Here is a 21573-nt window from a genome sequence, read left to right on the forward strand (position 1 = left end):
ATGTCAATCAGGTATTCAGTGTTTATGTTTAAAGGAAGGGGTCTATTTCATGGCTCTCTTTAAAAAGAGACATTAATGTTAAATACATGATCACGTTTTGCAAACAAGGTTACTTCAATGAGCCATTTGGCTGAGTTAGACTAGGTTAGACCTGCATACTCCATGTCACTTCTTCTTTATTCTTTGTGTGTGTGTGTGAGGAAGATTGTCCCTGAGCTAACATGTGTGCCAGGCTTCTTCTATTTTGTATGTGGGATGCCACCACAGCATGGCTTGATGAGTGGTGTCTAGGTCCATGCTCAGGATCTGAATCCACTAACCCCAGCCTGCTGAAAGTGGAGCGTGCAAACTTAACCACTATGCCACCAGGCCAGTTCCTCTTTATTTTTTTAATGAATGGGGAGCACTAGTTTTTTAATCTAAAAGTGGAGTAGAGCTTTTTGTCACCCCCTTAATTTTGGATCCACAGCTGCAGGCATTATACCTGGTCACCTGAAGTCACACCAGCAAGGAGAGTAGCAGAGCAGGTAAAATTTAAAGGTACTGGGGCAGATTTGCTTATAGGGCCCAGCTTCCCATGCAGCAGAGCGTGGGAAGCAGCACAGAGGATTGGCAATGCAATTGAACTCCAGTACCTGGATTCAAATCCCTGCTCCATCTGTGTAACTTGGGGACGTTATCTTGATAAGTCTCTGTTTCTCCATCTCCAAATTCAGGTCATAATAGAACCTTCTTTATAGAGTTACTGTGAGAGTTAAGTCGGATCCATGCGTAAAGCGCTTAACTCAGTGTCTGGCACACTGTAATGTTTGGCAGATGGTGCTATGAACATCATCTGAATCACCAGCGTCATCCCTGCCTCATTCCTCTTGAGCCAGATGCCCAGACCCACACACACACTGGGTCAGACCCCTGTTGATAGGCCCACTGTCCTCTGCTTAGGATGGCGCCAGAGGATTTCTTTATCATGAGGAGAGATTTCAAGTTACCATGGCCTGATGTCTACTCGTCAAATTGCTTGGACACAAAGTAGCAGTTTAGGGCCTGGCCTTTTCCATCCTTTTGTTCTTTGTTTGCTCTCATATATAGTGTGTTCACTGTTGATGCGTCACCCTGATGTACCAAGGGATTTCCTTTTTCTTTTTGAGGATTGAGTGAAAGAAAATTGATTTAAGTAAGATTTCTTCTCCCACCCGCACTCCCAGTGGTTTTCAGTTTTTAAGTTTGCTTCATAATATTCTGGTAAAATTTACACTGCTGGGGGCAAAATAGCTAAGTAAGCTTATGGAGAAACAACTAGTTAGGGCAAAACAACGTATTTTTACCTCTGTTTATAATTTTAAGATTATTATTTGTTTTGGTTATTATCCTTAGAGGCTTTCATGTTACTGAATCTGATACATTGAATACTGTGCCTTATTCACAAAGAATAGTTTCTTCAGAATTACATGTGACCAGAAACTTGTGGTCCCCCGCCATGTCTGTGGATCAAAATAGCTATTGAGCTTGTAATAAGAGCGTGACACCATTGCATTTCCTGACAAGCTAGCATCATTCTCAAGCAGAAGACTAAAGCTGTAATTGTAGAATTTTATGACACAGCAAATCCTAGTGATGATATGATATTATAATATATGATATAATATAATATGTAACATAATCATATGATGATACTTTCTAACCTATTTTCAGTATATGGAATTCCTACTTGTACATGTCCAGCTTTACTGGGGTGAACTAGGAGGGTCTGCTTTTAGAACCACAGTCACAGGGAAAGATGGAGAGGCGGAGAGGATGTAGAAAAGAAAATGCAGTGAAAAGTGACAGAAAACTGGAATGCTAATTCACATGAAGTTTTTTTTTCTGGATTCATGTTACTAAAAAGGTACATTTATGAGATGGCTAAGCAGGAATAGGGATGTAACCAATCATTGTGGAGTAGTTTCTCTGAATTTGCTTCCAGGTAGGTGATATCTGTTTCCCATGCTTTCATCTTGGTTAGTTCTCGTGGGGTAAATTCATGTTTGCTTTTGGGGTCACTTGCAGTCCATTTGCTGGGGTGATGGCAGACAGAACTTGATCATAATTTACCCTGAGTTCTAGACCCAACCAAGAGGGTAGTGTTCTGCCCTTCTTAGATCTCTCTTACTTGTACCTACTATGGATAAGTCAGCCAGAATCTTGAACTGTTAAATCTTGGTGCTACTTAGGGGAAAACATTACTAAGGATACTGTTGCTGAAGGATACCAGCTTTGAATCAGTTGCTCATGTCATACAGTTCCCTGTGTAAGAATAAATAATAGGTTATTCAGGTATCTTTGTGGCTACAAGTAAGGAGAGATGGGAATGCTGTTATTCACACATATGTACTACTAGTGGGCTGTGCTGTGTGTGCAGTTGAGGAGTATAGAAAGCATAGGCTTTGCCAGTTAAATGCCTTCTAGTCTAAGGTGAGAGAAATGCAATCACAGAATAAGTAGGTAATAGAATAGTAAGACTTTTAATTGCAATAAGTTTGATACAAGATAAAAGTCAGAGTAGGATGGAGTTGCCAAAGGAACTGGAACTTAAGGTGAGAAGACAAATAAGAGGAGAAAAGTATTTTTAAAGGAGTACTTAAAGAAATGCCTCGAGTATGCTGGCTCACATGTTTGAGTCATTTCTTACAGCTCTAAACTAGTTCAAAGAACTACAGAAAGATTAACCTGGTGTAAAGTGATAAGTAATAGGATAGTTCTCTTTAGGAAAAGGCCTTTCCTTGGCTGTAAGACTACAGTCAAATCCCAAGTGAAGGCAGGCTTCTCAAAGAGCTGTTCCAGCTACCCGCCGAGAGGAGCAGGGTGGTAGAAGGGAAAGACCACCTGAGTTGAAAGTCGGGAGGCCTGGGTGCTGGTTGGGGCCCCCACGCTGATTCTGTGGCAGGATGAGCACATCCCTGAACCTCCCTGAGACTCTGTTCTCGTTATTGTAAAGTGAGGTTTTGGACCAGTTGGTCTTTAAATGCCTTCCATCTTTGAATTTCTTTCACTCCTTGTCTTTTCAGCCAACATAAACTTACAGATCTAATACTTGTTCGTGGCATTATTTTGAAAACATAGGACGAAAACAGAAGTAATCTTCTTTATTGAAAACTTACTTTTAGAAAATTTTCAGGATTTGCTGTTTGAACATAATTTTGGCAGTGTGATAAAAGGATGAAACTCATTTGTATCGATATTATCTTTTCAAATTATTTTGTTTTGAACTTGACAAAATTAGGGCTGTGTTCCCTTTTCTGGGACATGTTTTGATTCTTTTTTATTTCATTGAGATGGAACTCTTAGGGTGAGAGTCAGAGACCAGCCAAAGTGTTTCAGACCCCCCCCTCATTTCTTATCAAACACGGATACCTGAATAGTATCCCTGTGTGACTTGCCCTGCTCCTGCCTCCTACCTGAAGGTGAGCCTCTAGTCACTTGACAGGCCCTGAACCTCAGAGTTGGTGTAAATGGGGTCTCAGTTGCTGGAGAGGGAATTGTTGGGGGGAGGGGGTTGCCTCAGCTGACAGCCAAGCCACTGTGAGACGTCTTGAGTGAGAGCTGGCTAAACAGAGACTGTGTTCTGTGGCAGAAATTGTGAGTCCAGGGAGAAATTTACTACAACTAACTTTTATCTTATAACTTTTATCTTTAGGGGGTAATTTTCTCCCTAATTTGTCTGTAGAAAAATATATTAAAAAGAGCAAGATAGGAAAATTCCTTTAAAATGGAGCTTTACTAAAAGAAGGGATTTTTGCCAATTTTACTCTTCTCCCTGTCTTTCAGGAGAGGGTGCACCCTGCTGACCTTTTAAACATTTCTTTGATAGTATCTCAGCAAGAAATGATTCATCTTTCCTAGAAATGCTACTAGAATATTTCTGACTAGGGTGATTTTCTGTTCTTAAAATCTTTTAAATTTTGTTATGCTACTAAGGCATGCTTATTGAAAGTTTTAAAAAAGCATAAATGTGTAAATTAAAAACAAATGAAAATAGCCTGCATCTCTTCCCCCCCTCTACCCCTCTCGTTAATTCAGTCTAAAAGCCATTCAGTAGAGTTCAGAAAGGTAGGAGTCTGTGTGACATAAAACTTAGAAGCTGTAAGAGAATAGATTGAGAACTAGAGAACATTAAAAATTTTCTGCATAGAAAAAATTCGGCTACCACATGGACTGGAAAATCTATTTGCAACTCTCACGTTCAAAGGGCCGATTTTCCTTATACGTAAAGAGTGTATACACATCAATTAGAAAAAGAGCAACCCAACAGGAAATCTGCAAGGGAGAGGAACAAACTGTTCATAGAAAAGACTCGTTAGCATATGAGAAAACGGCTGTTCTCATTCATAAGAGGAATGCAGTATACTGAGATACCACTTTTCATCTGTTAGATTGACAAAGATCCAGAGTTAAAGCATCTTTTGAAAACTATGAGGAAGCAAGGACTTTCAAAACTTGCTGGTTAGATTATGAATTAACACAACTTCCATGGAGCACAACTTGGGAATGCCTAGTAAATTTACTACTACAGATTCCTTTTGACCCAGTAATTTCACTTCTAAGAATTTATCCTACTGATAGACTCCCACACAAACTGCCAAAGGTGTAAACTTATTCGTTGTAGCATAGTTTGTAACAGCAAAAGAAGGTTAAAAAACAAATGTCCATCAATAAGGGGGTGCTTAAATAAATTACACTGTATCTATATAATAGAATACTATGTACTCAAGAACTCAATCCCATTCACAATCACAACGAAAAGAATAAAATACCTTGGGATAAATTTAACCAAGGAAGTGAAGGATCTATACAATGAAAACTACAAGACTTTCTTGAAAGAAATTGACGATGACATAAAGAGATGGAAAGACATTCCTTGCACATGGATTGGAAGAATAAACATAGTTAAAATGTCCATACTACCTAAAGCAATATACAGATTCAATGCTATCCCAATCAGAATCCCAAGAACATTCTTCACAGATATTGAACAAACAATCCTAAAATTCATATGGGGCAACAAAAGACCGCGAATTGCTAAAGCAATCCTGAGCAAGAAAAACAAAGCCGGCGGAATCACAATCCCCGATTTCAAAACATACTACAAAGCTACAGTGATCAAAACAGCATGGTACTGGTACAAAAACAGGTCCACAGATCAATGGAACAGAATTGAAAGCCCAGAGATAAAACCACACATCTATGGACAGCTAATCTTCGACAAAGGAGCAGAGGGCCTACAATGGAGAAAAGAAAGTCTCTTCAACAAATGGTGCTGGGTAAACTGGACAGCCACATGGAAAAGATTGAAAATTGACCAGTCTTTTTCACCACACACCAAAATAAACTCAAAATGGATCAAAGACCTAAAGATTAGGCCTGAGACAATAAGTCTTTTGGAAGAGAATATAGGCAGTACACTCTTTGACATCAGTTTCAAAAGAATCTTTTCGGACACTGTAACTCCTCAGTTGAGGGAAACAATAGAAAGAATAAACAAATGGGGCTTCATCAGACTAAAGAGCTTCTTCAAGGCAAGGGAAAACAGGATTGAAACAAAAAAACAGCTCACTAATTGGGAAAAAATATTCACAAGCCACTTATCCGACAAAGGGTTAATCTCCATAATATACAAAGAACTCACACTGCTTAACAACAAAAAAACAAACAACCCGATCAAAAAATGGGCAGAGGACATGAACAGACATTTCTCAAAAGAAGATATGAATATGGCCAATAGACACATGGAAAGATGTTCATCATCGCTAATCATCAGGGAAATGCAAATCAAAACTACACTAAGATATCACCTTACACCCGTTAGATTGGCAAAAACATCCAAAACCAAGAGTGACAAATGTTGGAGAGGTTGTGGAGAAAAAGGAACCCTCATACACTGTTGGTGGGAATGCAAACTGGTACAGCCACTATGGAAAACAGTATGGAGATTTCTCAAAAAGTTAAAAATAGAAATACCCTATGACCCAGCCATCCCATTACTGGGTATCTATCCTAAGAACCTGATATCAGAAATCTCAAGAGTCCGTTGCACCCCTATGTTCATCGCAGCATTATTTAGAATAGCCAAGACGTGGAACCAGCCTACATGCCCAGAAACTGATGATTGGATAAAGAAGATGTGGTATATATACACAATGGAATACTACTCAGCCATAAAAAAAGACGAAATTGGCCCATTCACAACAACGTGGATGGACCTCGAGGGTATTATGTTAAGTGAAATAAGCCAGTCAGAGAAAGACGAACTCTATATGACTCCACTCATAGGTGGAATTTAGTATATTGATACGGAGATCTGATCGGTGGTTACCAGGGAAAAGGGGGGGTGGGGAGAGGGCACAGAGGGGGAAGTGGTGTACCCACAACATGACTAACAAAAATGTACAACTGAAATCTCACAAGGTTGTAATCTATCATAACATTAATAAAAAAAAAAATACTATGTAGCCATTAAAATATAAACTTCATGTGGCATTGTCTAAGGTATACACTAAGAGAAAAAAATACAGATGTATAGAATATGCTACCATTTGTGTAAGAAAAAAGGGGAAAGGGTAGTAAATGTATTTGCTTGTGTGTGCATAAAATGTTTCTCCAGAAATACACACAAGAACTGATGACATTGGTTGTCTCTAGACTGAACAGCTGGGTGGCTAGAGTACAGGAGTATGAGAGACACTTCAAAGAAGACCTTTTTAGGTCTGTTGAATTTTTAACCATGAGGCTTTACCTATATAATAAATAAATTTTCAGTTAAAAAATTGAAACACCTTTCAAGTCAAAGAAAAAATAAAAAAGTGTCAAATTTATCAAAAACTTTTACAGATCCTACAGACGTAAGCATTAGATAATTTTTTTCTTTGCTACAGATACCTTAACTATCTCTCTGAAATAGGATTATTTACTAAATTTCTTGAGTCATTCCTGGAGTGATCCATATGTGACTTTCTTTAATGTCTTGTGAGTTTATATTTGTTTATATTTAAATTTTTTGCTTTAATGGTTAAAACTGAGATTTGTTTGTCGTGGATATTTTTGATTGTTGGTCATCTTTGACCTTTTTTTTAAATTTTATCAGGAAGATTGTTGCTGAGCTAACATCTGTGCCAATCTTCCTCTATTTTATGTGGGATGCCACAGCATGGCTTGATGAACAGGCTAGGTCTGTGCCTGAGATCTGAACCTGTGAACCCTGGGCCACCAAAGCGGAGTGCGTGAACTTAACCACTACACCACTGGGCCAGCTCCCTTTGACATGTTTTGATAGGGATATTATTGAGACTTTGTAAAAGAATTGGGAAGATTTCTTTTTCCTTTTTTTTTTCTCCCTTGCTCCCCAAGGCAGACCAGCTGAGTTGAAATTCTCTCGATACTTTTCCCTACACACTACTTGTCATTTTACCCACAGGAAGAAGAAGGAAATACTTGCAAAACACAGAAAACCTCCTGGCTTCAAGATTGTGTTTTATCCTTATCTCCAACCAATGATCTGATGGTTATAGCTCGGGAGCAAAAAGCTGTATTTCTAGTGCGTAAGTACTCTCTTTTCAGTGGCCTTTATTTTAATGTGTAGAATAGAGCAGAAAATGGATTAAGTAGGAAAAAAAAATGTTATTTCCATTGTATGTGTTATATGGTGGCATTCTATAGTTTATTTTTATATATTATGTAACACTTTTTAATCCTTTTTAAAATTTTTCTCTCTCTCTTTTTTCTTTCTTTTTCCTTTCTGTTGTGTCTCCTCCCTCTCTTTCTTTCTTTCTTTCCTGGCTGCAGATACTTTAGCTGTCTCTCTGTGGTGCTGCAGAGGCAGTACTGGGCATGGTACAGTTCTTGTAAGGGGCAGTTAGAACTAAAAAGGTCGCTGACCCCTTCTTAGTGTGTGATAATGTGAGTGAGGTGATTTTCAGCTATAATTTGAAAACTCACAGTGTAATTTCCTATTTGGGGCATAAGTTCTCAGGTCATAATTTTTTTTGATTACAGTTAAAGTTTGGGCGTACATAGGATATGAAAACCTATTTAAAATGCTTATGAGATGGCCTTACAAAGCAGATTTACTCTCTAGTAGCATAAATCTAATAGATAAATATTCTCTGCCATCTGAAGATAAAAGTAGTGTTATAAATAAAATGTCAGTGGTACATAAGAATTAATAAGTTTATTCTGCAAGAACTGTGACAACATGATATCGATTTAATTGGAGGAAGGAGAGACTGAATGCTAGGAGACTGATAGAACTTTATTAAAATCTTACAGAATATTTTAAACATTATCTTATATTTGCTTCTGAAAAGACCCAAATCAGTTAATACAGAACAAATAAACTTTGTCCTCATCATTCTAAAGGGAAAGAGTGAAATTTAGAAATTACTGTTGTAGTATGCTATAGTTAAAGTTATTTTATATAACTTAACTTTTTCAGCAAAATGGAAATATAGTGATAAAGGAAAGGAAGAAATGCAGTTTGCTGTTGGCTGGAGTGGGTCTTTGAACGTTGAAGAAGGGTAGGTACCAGTTAATTTTTTGTCTCTGTGTTAAATGGCTACGTGAAATTGTTTGACTTGTAAGTGAATCTATTAAGAAGCTTCATCATTTGGAATGTTTAGTAAATGTATATTCTTCCCAACTTTAGAGATTGTAGAGCATGATTCAGTCAGCAAATTTTAATTTTACTCATCATGTGATTACTTTTAAAAAAATGCTCATTTGGAGAGGATTTGAAGAAGAGTTCAGAGAGAATCCCATAACATCCTTTCCACGTTTTGTCTTTTCACTCTGTTCTCCATTACTAACTTCATTCAGCCAGAAAGTCAAGGGCAGTCATTGTCTTCTCTGCTTTGCCAGCACTGGGCTCGTACTTGAAGGGGACAGTGCTACATTAATCCTTAAACTCATAAAGACTTCAGAAATGCAAGTTGGTATATTCAGGTTTCCTACTGACCCAGTAAGTTTTAAAACCAGATCTCTAGTGTGGTTACATGATGGAGCTGCTAGCCTGCAACCTGGAGCCAAAAGCTGTTTCCAGTTAAATTTTTATAACTGAAAACCATGATCAGAATGAATAAGATTCTTCAGACTTTGAATTTATATAAAAGACAACCAGATGGAAGGCTATAGTGTGTGCCTGGCCCATTGCAGATGCTCAGTGAAATGTTTTCTACTCTTATCAAAGTAAATGATAATACTTCTCTTTATGTCATTTAGTCTAAGCATTTTGAAGACATTTAATTTCTGTCAGAAATGCAAAGTAAACATAATGATTCGATTACTTTAAAGACAACAAACAAAAAGGTTAAATTTTGTTCATTGATTACCTAAAAGGATGGATGGGGCAAGAGTGTTCGTGATTTCTTGGATTAGCTAGTGATGGTCCTGAGGTTTGACAGGTTAAATAAGCGTCAGTCAGTTGAAGCTGTTTTAATTTTGAGCCTTGGTCTCTAAGCTCCTGACAAATTTTTCAGATCTACATGTCAGAAAAAAAATCCCTTAAAGAACATCCAACCTAGCATGTGCTTAGAAATAGGTCATCAGGGGCAGTTTCTGCAAAATATAAAAGAAGCAGCCAACCAATTGGAAATACAGTAAGTCTCTAGCATAGTGTAATCTGCAGAAATGTGATTGACACTTCCTGCCACCCTCTGCCCGAGTTCTTAGCTGATGTGGAGGAGAGGGGGCCAGTGGGAAATGACAGCCTGGTGATCAGTTGATCCTTTCTCAGTTCTGTATGTAATCAGTTGTGTATAGTAAAGTTTTGCTTTTTTTTACTCTCCTGCTTTTCATGACAATACAGAATGAAAAATACTGCTTTTTATTAACCTCAAGTGAATGTGACATTACCTTTTATGTGAATGAATTTTTGACCCTACTTATGGTAGAGTTTTACTATATTTTTGACATTTTGCATTGAATAAACGTGGTCCGCAGAGCTCATCTTCCTCTTACTGCCCTTTAACACTAAATTACAGAGAATTAAAAGTGATTGATAAATCCATTAGATAAGCATATCATTTTGTTTTTGTTTTCAGGGAATGTGTAACCAGTGCTCTATGTATCCCACTTGCAAGCCAAAAGAGGTAAGGATAAATAAGAGCTATTCGTTTTCTTTGCCTTGATTTCTGAGCCGTGAAGGTGATAAATTTCGTCTGTTACAGGAGTTCCACTGGCCGTCCTGACTGGACCTGCATTGTGGTGGGCTTTACCTCAGGCTACGTGCGCTTCTACACCGAGGTGAGTCGGTGCTCAGCACTCAGAAAACACCAGCTGACGGGGATACTTAGTCATCCCTCCCCACGGTACCCATTTGTGACTCATTAGATGCTGCTTGGGAATGTGTAGTTGATACTTGATGGGTGTGGAGGCTGGTGGGGGGAGCAGGGTGGTGGTGGAAAGTTCTGGTAGAAGCTATGGAGAAGAGAAGCTGTATTCTTCTAAAAAGAGAGTCGCTGGTCTCCATGAAACAGTGCTGGGGAAATGATGCTCTCTGCTGGCCATACCTGTTCAGGTATATTGGTAAGAAGACGATCAGGGCTCTTCTCTGTGCTTCCTCCTAGAGTGGTGTCCTCTTGCTTGCACAACTTTTGAATGAGGACCCAGTGCTACAGCTTAAATGCAGAACCTATGAAATCCCACGGCATCCTGGCGTGACCGAGCAGGTAGTATAAAAGAGTGTGCAGTAGCTTTACTTTGAAGTAGCTTCTTCCCTCTTGATTGGCTGAAAACTTAAAGATGTCCTTGTCTGTGGCACAGTTCGCTGTGCTGTCATGTTCTAGAAATATAACCTATTTATAGCTGAGTAAAGAATACCAGTGTTGCTTTTACTTAATGAAATATTGTATGTTTTGTCCTACAGTAAAATAAAACACTTTAGTCAGAAGCCAAAAAAGCTTTCTTATTAAGGTAAAGCTTTCTACTTAAGGCAAAAATGCGGTATTATATAACTTTATATCTTTTTTATTTGGATTTAGGTGTCAGAGTTATACAGAGTGAAAGAAAAAAGTTCTGGCCTTACTATTAATACTTCTACTACATTGTACTTACCTGTTTCTCAGAAAAGTGGTTGTTAAGTTTTTGTTTATAGTGGAAAATATTTTATATTTATTGAAGGTCTTGACAGAAAATAATACTGTTTAGTATCTAAGGCTCTCCACAGTTTTCATTTCTTCCTAGGTACTGTGTGAGATTTTGATTATCTCACAGTCAAAAAATAAATGTAGAGCCACATAAAGCAATGTGATTTTGTTTGGCTCACATAATCAAAACTATACAATATGCCATCCTTCTTTGTGCTACTCTGCCTTCAAAAGATTTCAAGTAAACAGATGTATATATTGTGTGCCTATGTCAACTTAAATTGTATGATAGAGGTACTGGAGCTATAGGGACTGAAGCTATAGAAGAAACTTAGCAATCTAGTAAGAGAGACTAGATTAATACCTGTTAATACCTATGAATGAGTTAATCAGTAATATAAAGCAATACCTAATTAATTGCTAATTTATATGGACAGACTAGATTCTCTACAAATTTGGAGAAAGGGGAGCTCCGTTAAGACTAGGACAATAAAAGAAAATTTCATTGAGGAGGCAAGATTTGAACTAAGCTTTGAATAATGGGTATGGAATTTAGTTAGTTAATGGGAAAAGAGGGGAAAGAATTTTAGGTAGTAAGGAGAGAAATGAAGGAAGGTTCGAATGTAGGACTATGTATGAGACAACAAAGAAACCTATGTTAGAAAAGATGAGAAACTTTTGGATAGCCAGAGTGGCCAAATTTTTCATAAATTTGAAAGCCAAGTAAAAATCAGAATTGATTCAGGAAATGAAGCTGCTAAAATTTATGAGAAGGAAGTGAGGTCATCAAAGGGATATTGAAGGACTCTTTCTTCTGGATGAATTGGAGTTGTGAGTGCCTGGAATTGAGGAAGTTAGTTACCTGTTTTGTTCAGTTATCTGTAATAGACATGGAGTTTTGGGAACCAGGGCTGTAATGGTGGTGGGAAGAGAGAAAGGACCACTACAAAAATCATTTTAAAGGAACAGTTGACAGGACTTAGTTATTGTGTAGAGATGTAGGATATTAAAGAGAAAAATGAGTTGCCTCTAAGATATCCATCCTGAGGAATGCTATTGACAAAGTTGAAAGAGAGGACTGCTTTGGCAGTAAATAAGGGTTATTAAATTTGGTTTGGACTTGTTGAGTTTGAGATGATGGTAGGAAATAAAGTGAAAATACCTGTATGCCTGTAATGATGTTACCGAACAACGGGCTCGTTCTGCTCCCTGTGATCTGAGCCAATTAATAACAACGAGTTAGGGATCGAGAAAGGAAGTTTTAATTTGATTAGCCAGCAAATCGGAAGACAGGTGACTAATGTCTCAAAAAACCCATCTTCCAGGGTTACAGAATCTTGAGGCAGTTATAGGGGCAAAATGGGCAGGAGTGGGTTTAGAAATGTCAGCCTTCAGGCATGACGGACTCCAGGATCTTTCATTGTCCTTTTCTCCTGTCAGTGATGATGAATATCTTGTAGGTGTGTTTCCTGCCTGTGGTCAGCCTGTTCCTGGTAGAAACTCATAGAACAAAGTTTTAATTTATCAGGCTATAGGAGAGTACATACGTAGGCGGAGGCCATAAATCAGGAGAGCATGTGAATCTTTTAGAGTATGTGCAGAGCAGTGAGTAGTCACACAGAGGAGGGGCTGGGGTCATTTAGCGTAACAAGATGGCCTCACTTATGTTCATGTACAATGATACAGAACTACTGTCTAGGGACGAAGACTAGATTGAAGGTGGTGGTTGAAGTCATGGATAAGGAACAAATTCTTCCAAGCAGAGGATATGGGTAGATAAAACTGAAGACTTCATCATAAAAAGATAGGAGAAGATGAAACTATTGAAGGAAACAAAGAAGGAGCTGTTGGAAATCTAAGAAGATGTCTGTTCATTGAAGATTATCTCTCAAGATCTGTTTACCATTTTTCTACAGATTCTCCGGATGGTGAAGATTCTTTAGACACTTTAAGCTTGGTTATGTCTTTAATACTCTTTTTTTTTTAGAGCTGGTGGAAAAATGTAATTATCATTTAAATACTTGCTTGCTATTTGCTATGTGAGTGACGAAAATCTTTTGGCTGAAAAATAATTCTTATTGAACGTGGAGAGAGAAGTCTTTGTTGTTGCTCTCTATGCTGCATAAGCACCTCTGGATCTGATACCTCAATTTATATCTTGGCTGCTTCTTCTCTGTACTCCCAAATCTATTAAAAAACATGGGAGCAGATTTCCTCTAGTTCAATTTTGGGGGCGATGAGTGTAGTAGGGGTGACAGTGGGTCATTGCGGGAGAAGATTCCAAAGAGAGATCTCTTTCTAGAATGTTACAGAAACTTCTGTGGCTTCTGCACAAAGATCTCTGTCACCTAGCACAACTTCTGTAGCTTTTGGACCATGATGTTTGTATTAGTATCTTGAGGAAGACCATCTGTTTTTGGAGATAATTGACTTGCTAGTGATTAGTTCCTCGAAGGCAATGAGGAGGCTCTCTCCCCACTGTCATGCTCAATGAACTGCGCAAGCTTGGCCTTGTGGACGGGTTATGTGAGCTGTGAGCACCCAAGTCAGCTGCCTTCCCCCTGGCTCTCACCCCTCGTGGCCCACAAATCTCTTTTAAAAATTGAAACAGCCCACTAATCCAGTGGAAAAAGGGCAAGACAATTCTCAAAAGAAGAAATATAACTGGTCAAAAAGCATATGATAAAATTTTGAACCTTAATAATAATCTAAGAGCTATAACCAGTTACATTTGGATAATTTTTTGCCTTTCCGGTTGGCAAAGATGAAGATTAACAAAACTATTGGTGACAATATGGAGAAACAGGCACTCTTATGTATTGTTGGTGGAAGTATAAAGTGATAGGTACTTTCTTGAAGGCAATTTAATAATGTGAATGAAAACAAAAATTGTGAATACTCCCTGACCCAGTAGACCCACTTGAGGGAATTTACATGAAAGTAATGTGGAAAGATACATACAGAAGAACGTTTATTGCAGTGATGTTTATAATAAGGAAAATGTATTAATTGATGAACCAGGCACGCAAGGTTCCTGCTTTCATGGAGCTCACTGTTTGGGGATAGTGGAGGGAAACCAGCAATAAACAATAGAGATACGAAGATGATTCCGGTCTCTGATAGGTGCTGTGGAGGAAGTAATCATGTTGATGAGATAGCAGTGTGGCAAGAGAAGGGAGAAGCTATTTGAGACAGAGGCTCAGGAGCAGCCCCTCTGAGTAGCTGCATTTGAGCTGAGACCTGAGTGATCAGAAGAATTAGGCAGGTGAAGATCGGGGAGGTGAAGGTCCAGCCACGTTCGGTGCACTGAGGTGATTCAAGGGGCAAGGAGAGACGACATTAGAGGTATGTGCCGGATCTTACAGGCATGATTAAAGAATTCGGGTTTGATTCTAAATGCAGGAGGAAGCCATTGGAGAGTTTTAGTAGGAGAGTGGTTTGATTTGCAGTGTCTCACGAAGATCATGCTGGCTGTGTGGAGCATAGACTGTAGGGAGCAAGAGTGGGAGCAGGAGGCCAAAGTCAATGTCCATCAGTAAGAAGTGGTGAACTGAATTTTGGTACATATAATGCAATACTGCATAGCCATGACAAAAAGTGATTTGCTCACTTATTGAAATGGAAAAATATCATTGACATATTATTGAGTAATAAAAAACATTTCATAGAATACTGTGTGTGGTATAGTGTCATACAAAAGCGTATAAGGATGTGTACTGAGACATGTCTGGGATTTCAGATGAGTTTCCTTTTTTCTTCTTTCTACTTTTATGTATTCTTCCTATCTGCACAATAACTATATTTCATTTTTATGAAACATGCTTTTTTTTGTTAATCTCACCATCTGTCCTGAAAGTATTATTCACCATGCACAAAAGCTCATATTTGAGAAGAATTTTAAGTCCTTGACCAAAACGCATTCTGAAATTAATTTTCCGTTTATTTTTACTGTTCCTTTGCCTCACATTGTTCGTCTGTTGGTAGTTGACAGTGGTTTAGTCATCATATTTTTTATTTTTCATTAATCATGACATTCGGGTATAATAGAAAAACATATGCTTATCTGGCTATGATGAAAATGTATTATTTTCTTCTTTCTTACTTCTTTAATAGAATGAAGAGTTAAGTATCTTGTATCCAGCTGCCATTGTGACTATTGACGGATTTAGCCTTTTTCAATCTCTTCGTGCTTGTCGAAATCAGGTAGCAAAAGGTAATTTTTTAGTAAGATGTATTTAACTTCTGATGATGTTCGTCTTATTTAATTTAACCTACTTAGAAAATTAAATGTGTCCTCTAAATTAAAAAGGTCTTTCAAACTAGATTTATGGAAAAAAACCTGCTGCTGTAAAAATGGGACCGCATTGTTGGGTAGATTGCTTAGTAAGATAATGGCAAGGACTGAATCATCACCACTCTTGACATTTGCCAGTGGAGAGTGTGACCAGCACAGGCTTTCTTCACTGACACAGCGATAGGTCTTGGCCCGTGACGAGAGAGATTTGTGCCTGTGTTGAGAATCAACATTGGGGTGAGGAATTTAATTGCGTCTAGCTAAGGAACCAAATTTCTCACTAGATCAGCAGCTAGGGGGCCAATATTCTAAAGTCTTGTGATTCTACATGGCTTCTGTCCTCACTAGGGGTAAAGATGCCATTGTCTTAGGGGAATTTTTCCCTATGGCAGGCGGAATATCAGTTTCTTTTGGCTAACTTGGAACACTTCTGAATGGAGAGGTTAGAGGACTAAACGTAATGTACATATGGGTAACTACATTATTTCCAGAGTTGGGGGTGAAACCTTCTCACTTTTACTACCTGTAGTTTACATTCTGATGCTATTATGTCTTTGGAAGAAGATATTGTATTTCATTAAATTCAAGATGCTATTGATTATAAGATGCACTGTTATTTTATGTACCACTAAGAAGCAAAAATGCTGCCAGTGAAATACACACCATCAATTTTAAGATCCCAGTTTTAGAGATGTTCAAACATGAGGAAGAAAAGCCTTAATTACAGCCAATGAAAATACCAGTACTAGTGCTGACTTCCTCTTCTGGTTTTGGGTAGAAGGGCCTTATTGGCCCTAAAACAAAGTTTAACTCTTAAATGATTTAGACAGCTGCCTGGAAATATAAGTTAAATAGGATGTGTTTGCAGATTCATAAAGGTTGTTCATAAATCCAGAACTAAACTGTAAGGTGTAAAGTAACTTCCTATAGGGAAAAAAAATGCAGCATCTTACATTGCACTAGAAAAATTTTCAGTGTCTTTGTAGTGGGTTGATGTGATTGGTAAAATCCTGAAGTCTTGGTTATGTGGTTCTTTAATAGTACAAGATTTTCTATAAAGTCAGAGTTCGTTTGAATTTTTATACCTATTTTCATAATCTTTTAAATTATTTAAATGCAGCCCACTGTCATTGTCATTTTCTTGGGAAAATTTAAAATAGTCACCATTTAATATAAGTGCCCAAAGAGACTGGCAGTTTTCTGTAAATAATAATTCTGTCAATAAAATAAACTAGAAATAGACAATTGTGTTATACCTGGTATTGTCAGCATTTAAATTCCTGTTTATTTTGTTATGTATAATACCATAAAGCCATTTTGTCTCCCAAGAAGTAAGTAAGCTGTTTAGTGCTCTCCTACTGTAAATTGCTCTAAAAGAATTCTAATTACTTAGCCACAAATTGTTGTGACATTTATTTTGGGATGTAGGAAAATTCTCTTTTCTTGTCCTTACTATCAAATCTGAAGTCCCAAGAGGATTATATTTTTCTTTATTAAAGTACTTTTCTTCACTTTCCAGAGTAAGCAACCAGAATCCAGCTGTATTCTTATGCATGAGAATTTACATAAACCTATGGCAAAAGGTGTAACTTGCTTTTTTTCTCATAACTCACTCACTAGGTGGAAATAGGTTAACAGCGGCATTGCGTTAATTCTTTCTGGCGATGCTGTTGCTGTTAAGCTATCTTTCTATCAAGCCTGGCCTCGGTTACTTGCCTTAGAGACCTTGCTGTGTGTGTGCTCCTGCCAGGCATATAGAGCATCAGGTTTTTAGTTTTTCACCAAGTAGGGCACTGGTTGCTGTTCCCAGGATTTTATCCACTGTCTTTCTCAAGGGGGAGAAACTGCTTGTTTCACTACAATTGCAGCTTGAATTCATCTTAAATTTTAGTAATAGTCTAGAATTGTTAATAGTCTTTTCTAATTACTTGAGTGTTCCAAAATCTCCTGTGACAGCCAACTTACTCTTGTAGTGTTTTCATTTTATGTGCACTGTCTTGGCATAAATAAATCTCACTTTATGCCTTTTTACATTAACTTGCTTCATTATTATTAGTTGAAATTTTAGAGTAATAAGTCAAATGATCACAATTTTAATGATTTTTTTGTAAAACTTCATTTTATGCATTGTAGTTAAGTTTGGATTGTCTGATTTTTGTCTTTGACAGCTGCAGCATCAGGCAATGAGAACATACAGCCACCACCGTTAGCTTATAAGAAATGGGGTCTACAAGATATTGACACTATTATTGATCATGCTAGTATTGGTAAGCATTACTAGTTCAAATTCTTACAGAATTTGCTGCTTTTTTTTTTTTTGCTGAAGTATCTTATTTTAGAAATGTACATTTATTCTTATGTGAAAAGAAAATGCATTCCCTTTAGTGAGACATCTGGAAGTTAGTTCATACTTAGAGATTATCGTAGGTTTATGTCTTTAGGAAATGGTAGCAGTTTTAATAGTTATGCCCTCAGCAGCATTATTGTACAGTTTTAAGTCATTCACCATTTGACTTAATTTTTCTGTGGACAAGTTTAATCCATGTAATTATCATATAGATCAGTCTTCTAAAAATGTAACCTTTAGACCAGCAGAATATAGATAAAAGTAGATTTCTTCTTGCAACCAGTACTTCAAGGCTTACTGTGTTAGGCATTGAGAATACAGAGATGAAAAGACATGGTCCCTGCTGTCAGGACAGCTAAGTTTAGTTGGAGGAAATGTAAGAAACTAGTTATAGTAGCACAGCATAATGATTGTGGTAGTAGACGCGTGGACCAGCTAGAGTGGGAGCAGAGAAATCAGGGGCACTGGGGGAAATCAGGAAGAGGAGGTTGACTTTAACCTTAGATTGAAAGAATGAGCAGGGCTTGACCAACAGAACAAGCACAGAGGAGGCATTCCTGCCACTGTGTACGTAGGCTTGGGGTGGAAGTGCATTGTGTACCAGAAAAACAAAAGGTGCCAAGGTGAGCTGGCAAGAGTGAGGCCACATATGTAAATAGGAGGCAGATTTTGAAGAGTCTAATATACTAGGCAGAGGAATTTAGGTCTTTCTCCTAGCCACTTTGAGAGCCATTGAAAATTTCTGAGCAAGAGAATATTATCACTTAGCCTGTTAGAAAAATCACTCTGGTGGAAGTTTTGAGGCTGCAGAGTAGGGGTCAAGACTAGAAACTAGGTGCAGTAAGGAAGCTATAATAATCTTGGTAAGGGGTAATGGGCTTCTGAATTAAGGTAGTAGAAATGGGGATGGAGAAGAAGGAAATTCTATTTTAAAATGTATATGTATTTTTTTCTGTTTATCAATATAGTATATGCTTGTTGAAAATTCAAATAGTCCATAAATATATAAAGAGAAAAAGAAAAAGGAAAAATACCCCTTAAATCCTACCATCCAGAGATACGCACCGTTGGCATTTCGACAAACATCTTTACAGACGTGTGTGTGAGTGCATGTAATATGTGTACGGTTATGCGGAGAGATGTGTTTCCGCAAATAAGATTAAATGCTGCCGACTATATTAAAGTCTTTTTCCTAATCAACATATTATGAAGAACTTTTCACATCAGTTTTGCTAAATATGCATTTTATCAGGGTCCTAACAGAAGACAGATGGCATCCTTGATGTGGGATAATTGAAAGATGTTATTCACAGAGAAACTATTTATAAAGATGTGGATGAAGGACAACCACAGGGGGTAGTACAGTATCTTAGGACTCTGAGCAGCCCAGCTGTTAACCACTTTCCGACCTACAGGGATGAGAGCTGGGAGCAGTTCTAGAACGTGGAGACAGTGAGTGAAATCAACGCCCTAAGAGCAGGATGACTTCTGTTCAAGGGTCACAGGGAAATAGATACCATGACTTCATTCTCGTTTCTTTCTTTGATCTCCTGATGGGGCTTCCCATTGTCTGAACCCAAGTGGAAGTCAGCATAATCTACACACACTGGCCCCTGGGAGAAGCAGGGGGAAAAGGAAGGAGTGTGAATCTAGAGGGTCAAACAGGAGATATCTGATACACAGACCACCTTAGTTTATTGTCGCGTGTTCTTATATGGAAAACTCTGTAATAAACACCTTATTATAGTCATTCAGTTCGTCTTTACTTTTTTGCTAACATAAAAATGCTGTCTCCAAAGTGTTGAGTGCAGTTCAGGGTAGCCTCCCTGTTCTGTTAATTAGACTTTGGAACATTGAAACAGGCTAGGAAAACTGATTGGATAGAAAATATTACTCTATTCATTTATCTCCTAGCCTACAAAGTCGGAAAAAAAGGGTACAATGAACTTTATTGTATGTATGTCTTTATATAAAGGTGTGATAAATGCATTCAACAAATAAATGAATACCTGTTATGTCCCAGGTGCGAATATTGGTGCTAGAAATTACAAGGCAGACAGGACGGACCCCTGCCCTGATCAAGCTTACACTCTGGTAGTGTGGAGACAACCAATAAACAAACCAAATGAATAAATATGGTGATATCAAAATGTTAGTATGGGTCATGTGGAAAATAAGCAGAGGGTTATGATGGAGAGTAAAGGAAGAGGGTACTGTAGGTAGACAGATGAGGAGAGGCCTCTCCAGGGAAGTGACATTCAGACTGAGACATGAAGGATGAGAAAGAGCCAGTTATGTAAAGAGGTGGAGGAAGAGCACTCTCGGAGAAAGGAGCAGCAAAAAAGTAAGCTTGCGGGGCCTCAAGACCTGAGTGTTAAAGAAACAGAGAGGAGGTCAGTGGGACTTGACTGTAAAGAGTTAAGAGGAAAATGGGCCGACGTAAGATTGGAGGTGAGAACTTGGGTCAGATCACATAGGGATGAGGAGTTCGGATTTTATCCTGAATGCAGTGGATGTTGTTGATGGATTCTAGGTACCGGATATTTAAAAATATCCCTCTGACTGCTTTTTAGAGGGAGGTTTGTAAAATAAAAAGTGAAAGCAAGAAGACCAGTAAGGAGTTTGTTTCAATAAGAGAGAGAGACGGCTTTGTCTAGGGTGGAGGCCGTGGAGTTGGAGAGAGGTAGATAGATTTGAGATATGTTTTGCACTTGCTAAGGAATGGATTTGAGAAATGAGAGAAAGGAAAGATTCGGGGATTTCTTGGTTTTTAAATTTGAGCAAATGAGTAGATGATTAGACTGTTTACTGAAATGAGAATAAGGAGAAAGAAGAGATTTGAGGTGGACAAATTGAGAGTCATGTTCTTCACAGGTTAACTTCTGATGCAATTATACGTTCAGGTGGAGGTGTCAAGTAGACAGTCAAATATATGAGTCTGAAGCTCAGAGAGGAAGTCTGGATTAGCAGTATATATTTGGGAGGGAGTGGTGAACTGTGGAGTGCTTCATAGAATTCAAGAAAGGGGGAAAGTCCATTGGATTTGATAACATAAAGCTCTTCATTGACTCTGATATGAGCAGTTTAAGTGGAACAGTGAAGATGAAAGCCAGATTGGGGTAGGTTTAAAAAAAAGTATTTCCACCCCCTACTTTGAAAAATCAGAAGCACAAGAACAAGAATTCAAATCACAGCATCTCCATTTTTATCTCCAGTCCTAACCTCTTCCTTAAACTTCATACTCATTTTCCAACTCCTACTGAATGTTTCCACCTGGGTGTCCAGACTAAACATATACAAAACAGAATTCTTGATTTCCTCCCATCAGATCTCTCTCTCCTTTTTTTCTTCTGTCTCCGTTATCATCTCTCTTCTTGTTCTCGTGTTCACACCAAAAGATTTAGAGTCATCCTTGACTCTTGTCTTTTTCTCGTGTTCTTTATCCAGTCCATCTTTTGCCTCTACCCCAGTATGTCCTGAATGTGACCACTTCTCATCTTCGCCATTGTTAGCACAGTGGTCCAAGCACTGTCATCTCTTGGCTGAACTGTTGAGGAAAAAAATTCTAACTGGTCTTTCTGCTTCCTTTTTTCCCTCTTTACAATCTGTTCACCAGTTAGCATCTAATGTGATTATTTTGAAATATAAATAATATTTTTGTCACTCTTCTGTTCACAACCTTATAATGGCTTCCCATCTTATCCCTAATAAAATCCAAAAGCCTTACAATGGCATACAAGGCCTGACGTTGTCTTGTTTATGGTACTTCTTTTACCTTATCTCCTATAGCAGCCCCCACCTCTGTGTTCTACCATGCTGAT

General features: G+C 38.1%; 1 protein-coding gene and 1 non-coding gene across 2 annotated transcripts in view; both read left to right on the plus strand.

Annotated features, from left to right (window-relative positions):
* The window catches only part of RAB3GAP2 (RAB3 GTPase activating non-catalytic protein subunit 2), a 100446-nt gene that overhangs the window by 32360 nt on the left and 46513 nt on the right, over positions 1-21573 (plus strand). Inside the window, exons 3-9 of the mRNA XM_014838706.3 lie at positions 7448-7571; positions 8465-8546; positions 10068-10115; positions 10194-10269; positions 10593-10694; positions 15225-15324; positions 17574-17672. Of these exons, the coding sequence (XP_014694192.2) occupies positions 7448-7571; positions 8465-8546; positions 10068-10115; positions 10194-10269; positions 10593-10694; positions 15225-15324; positions 17574-17672 (631 nt within the window). The remainder of the gene's footprint in view (positions 1-7447; positions 7572-8464; positions 8547-10067; positions 10116-10193; positions 10270-10592; positions 10695-15224; positions 15325-17573; positions 17673-21573) is intronic.
* Positions 19544-19675, plus strand: LOC123282324 (small nucleolar RNA SNORA36 family). Its single transcript, XR_006522397.2, has one exon. It is a non-coding gene; the product is annotated as a small nucleolar RNA SNORA36 family (small nucleolar RNA).

Source organism: Equus asinus, chromosome 30, assembly GCF_041296235.1.
Source record: "Equus asinus isolate D_3611 breed Donkey chromosome 30, EquAss-T2T_v2, whole genome shotgun sequence".
Classification (NCBI taxonomy): Eukaryota; Metazoa; Chordata; class Mammalia; order Perissodactyla; family Equidae; genus Equus; species Equus asinus.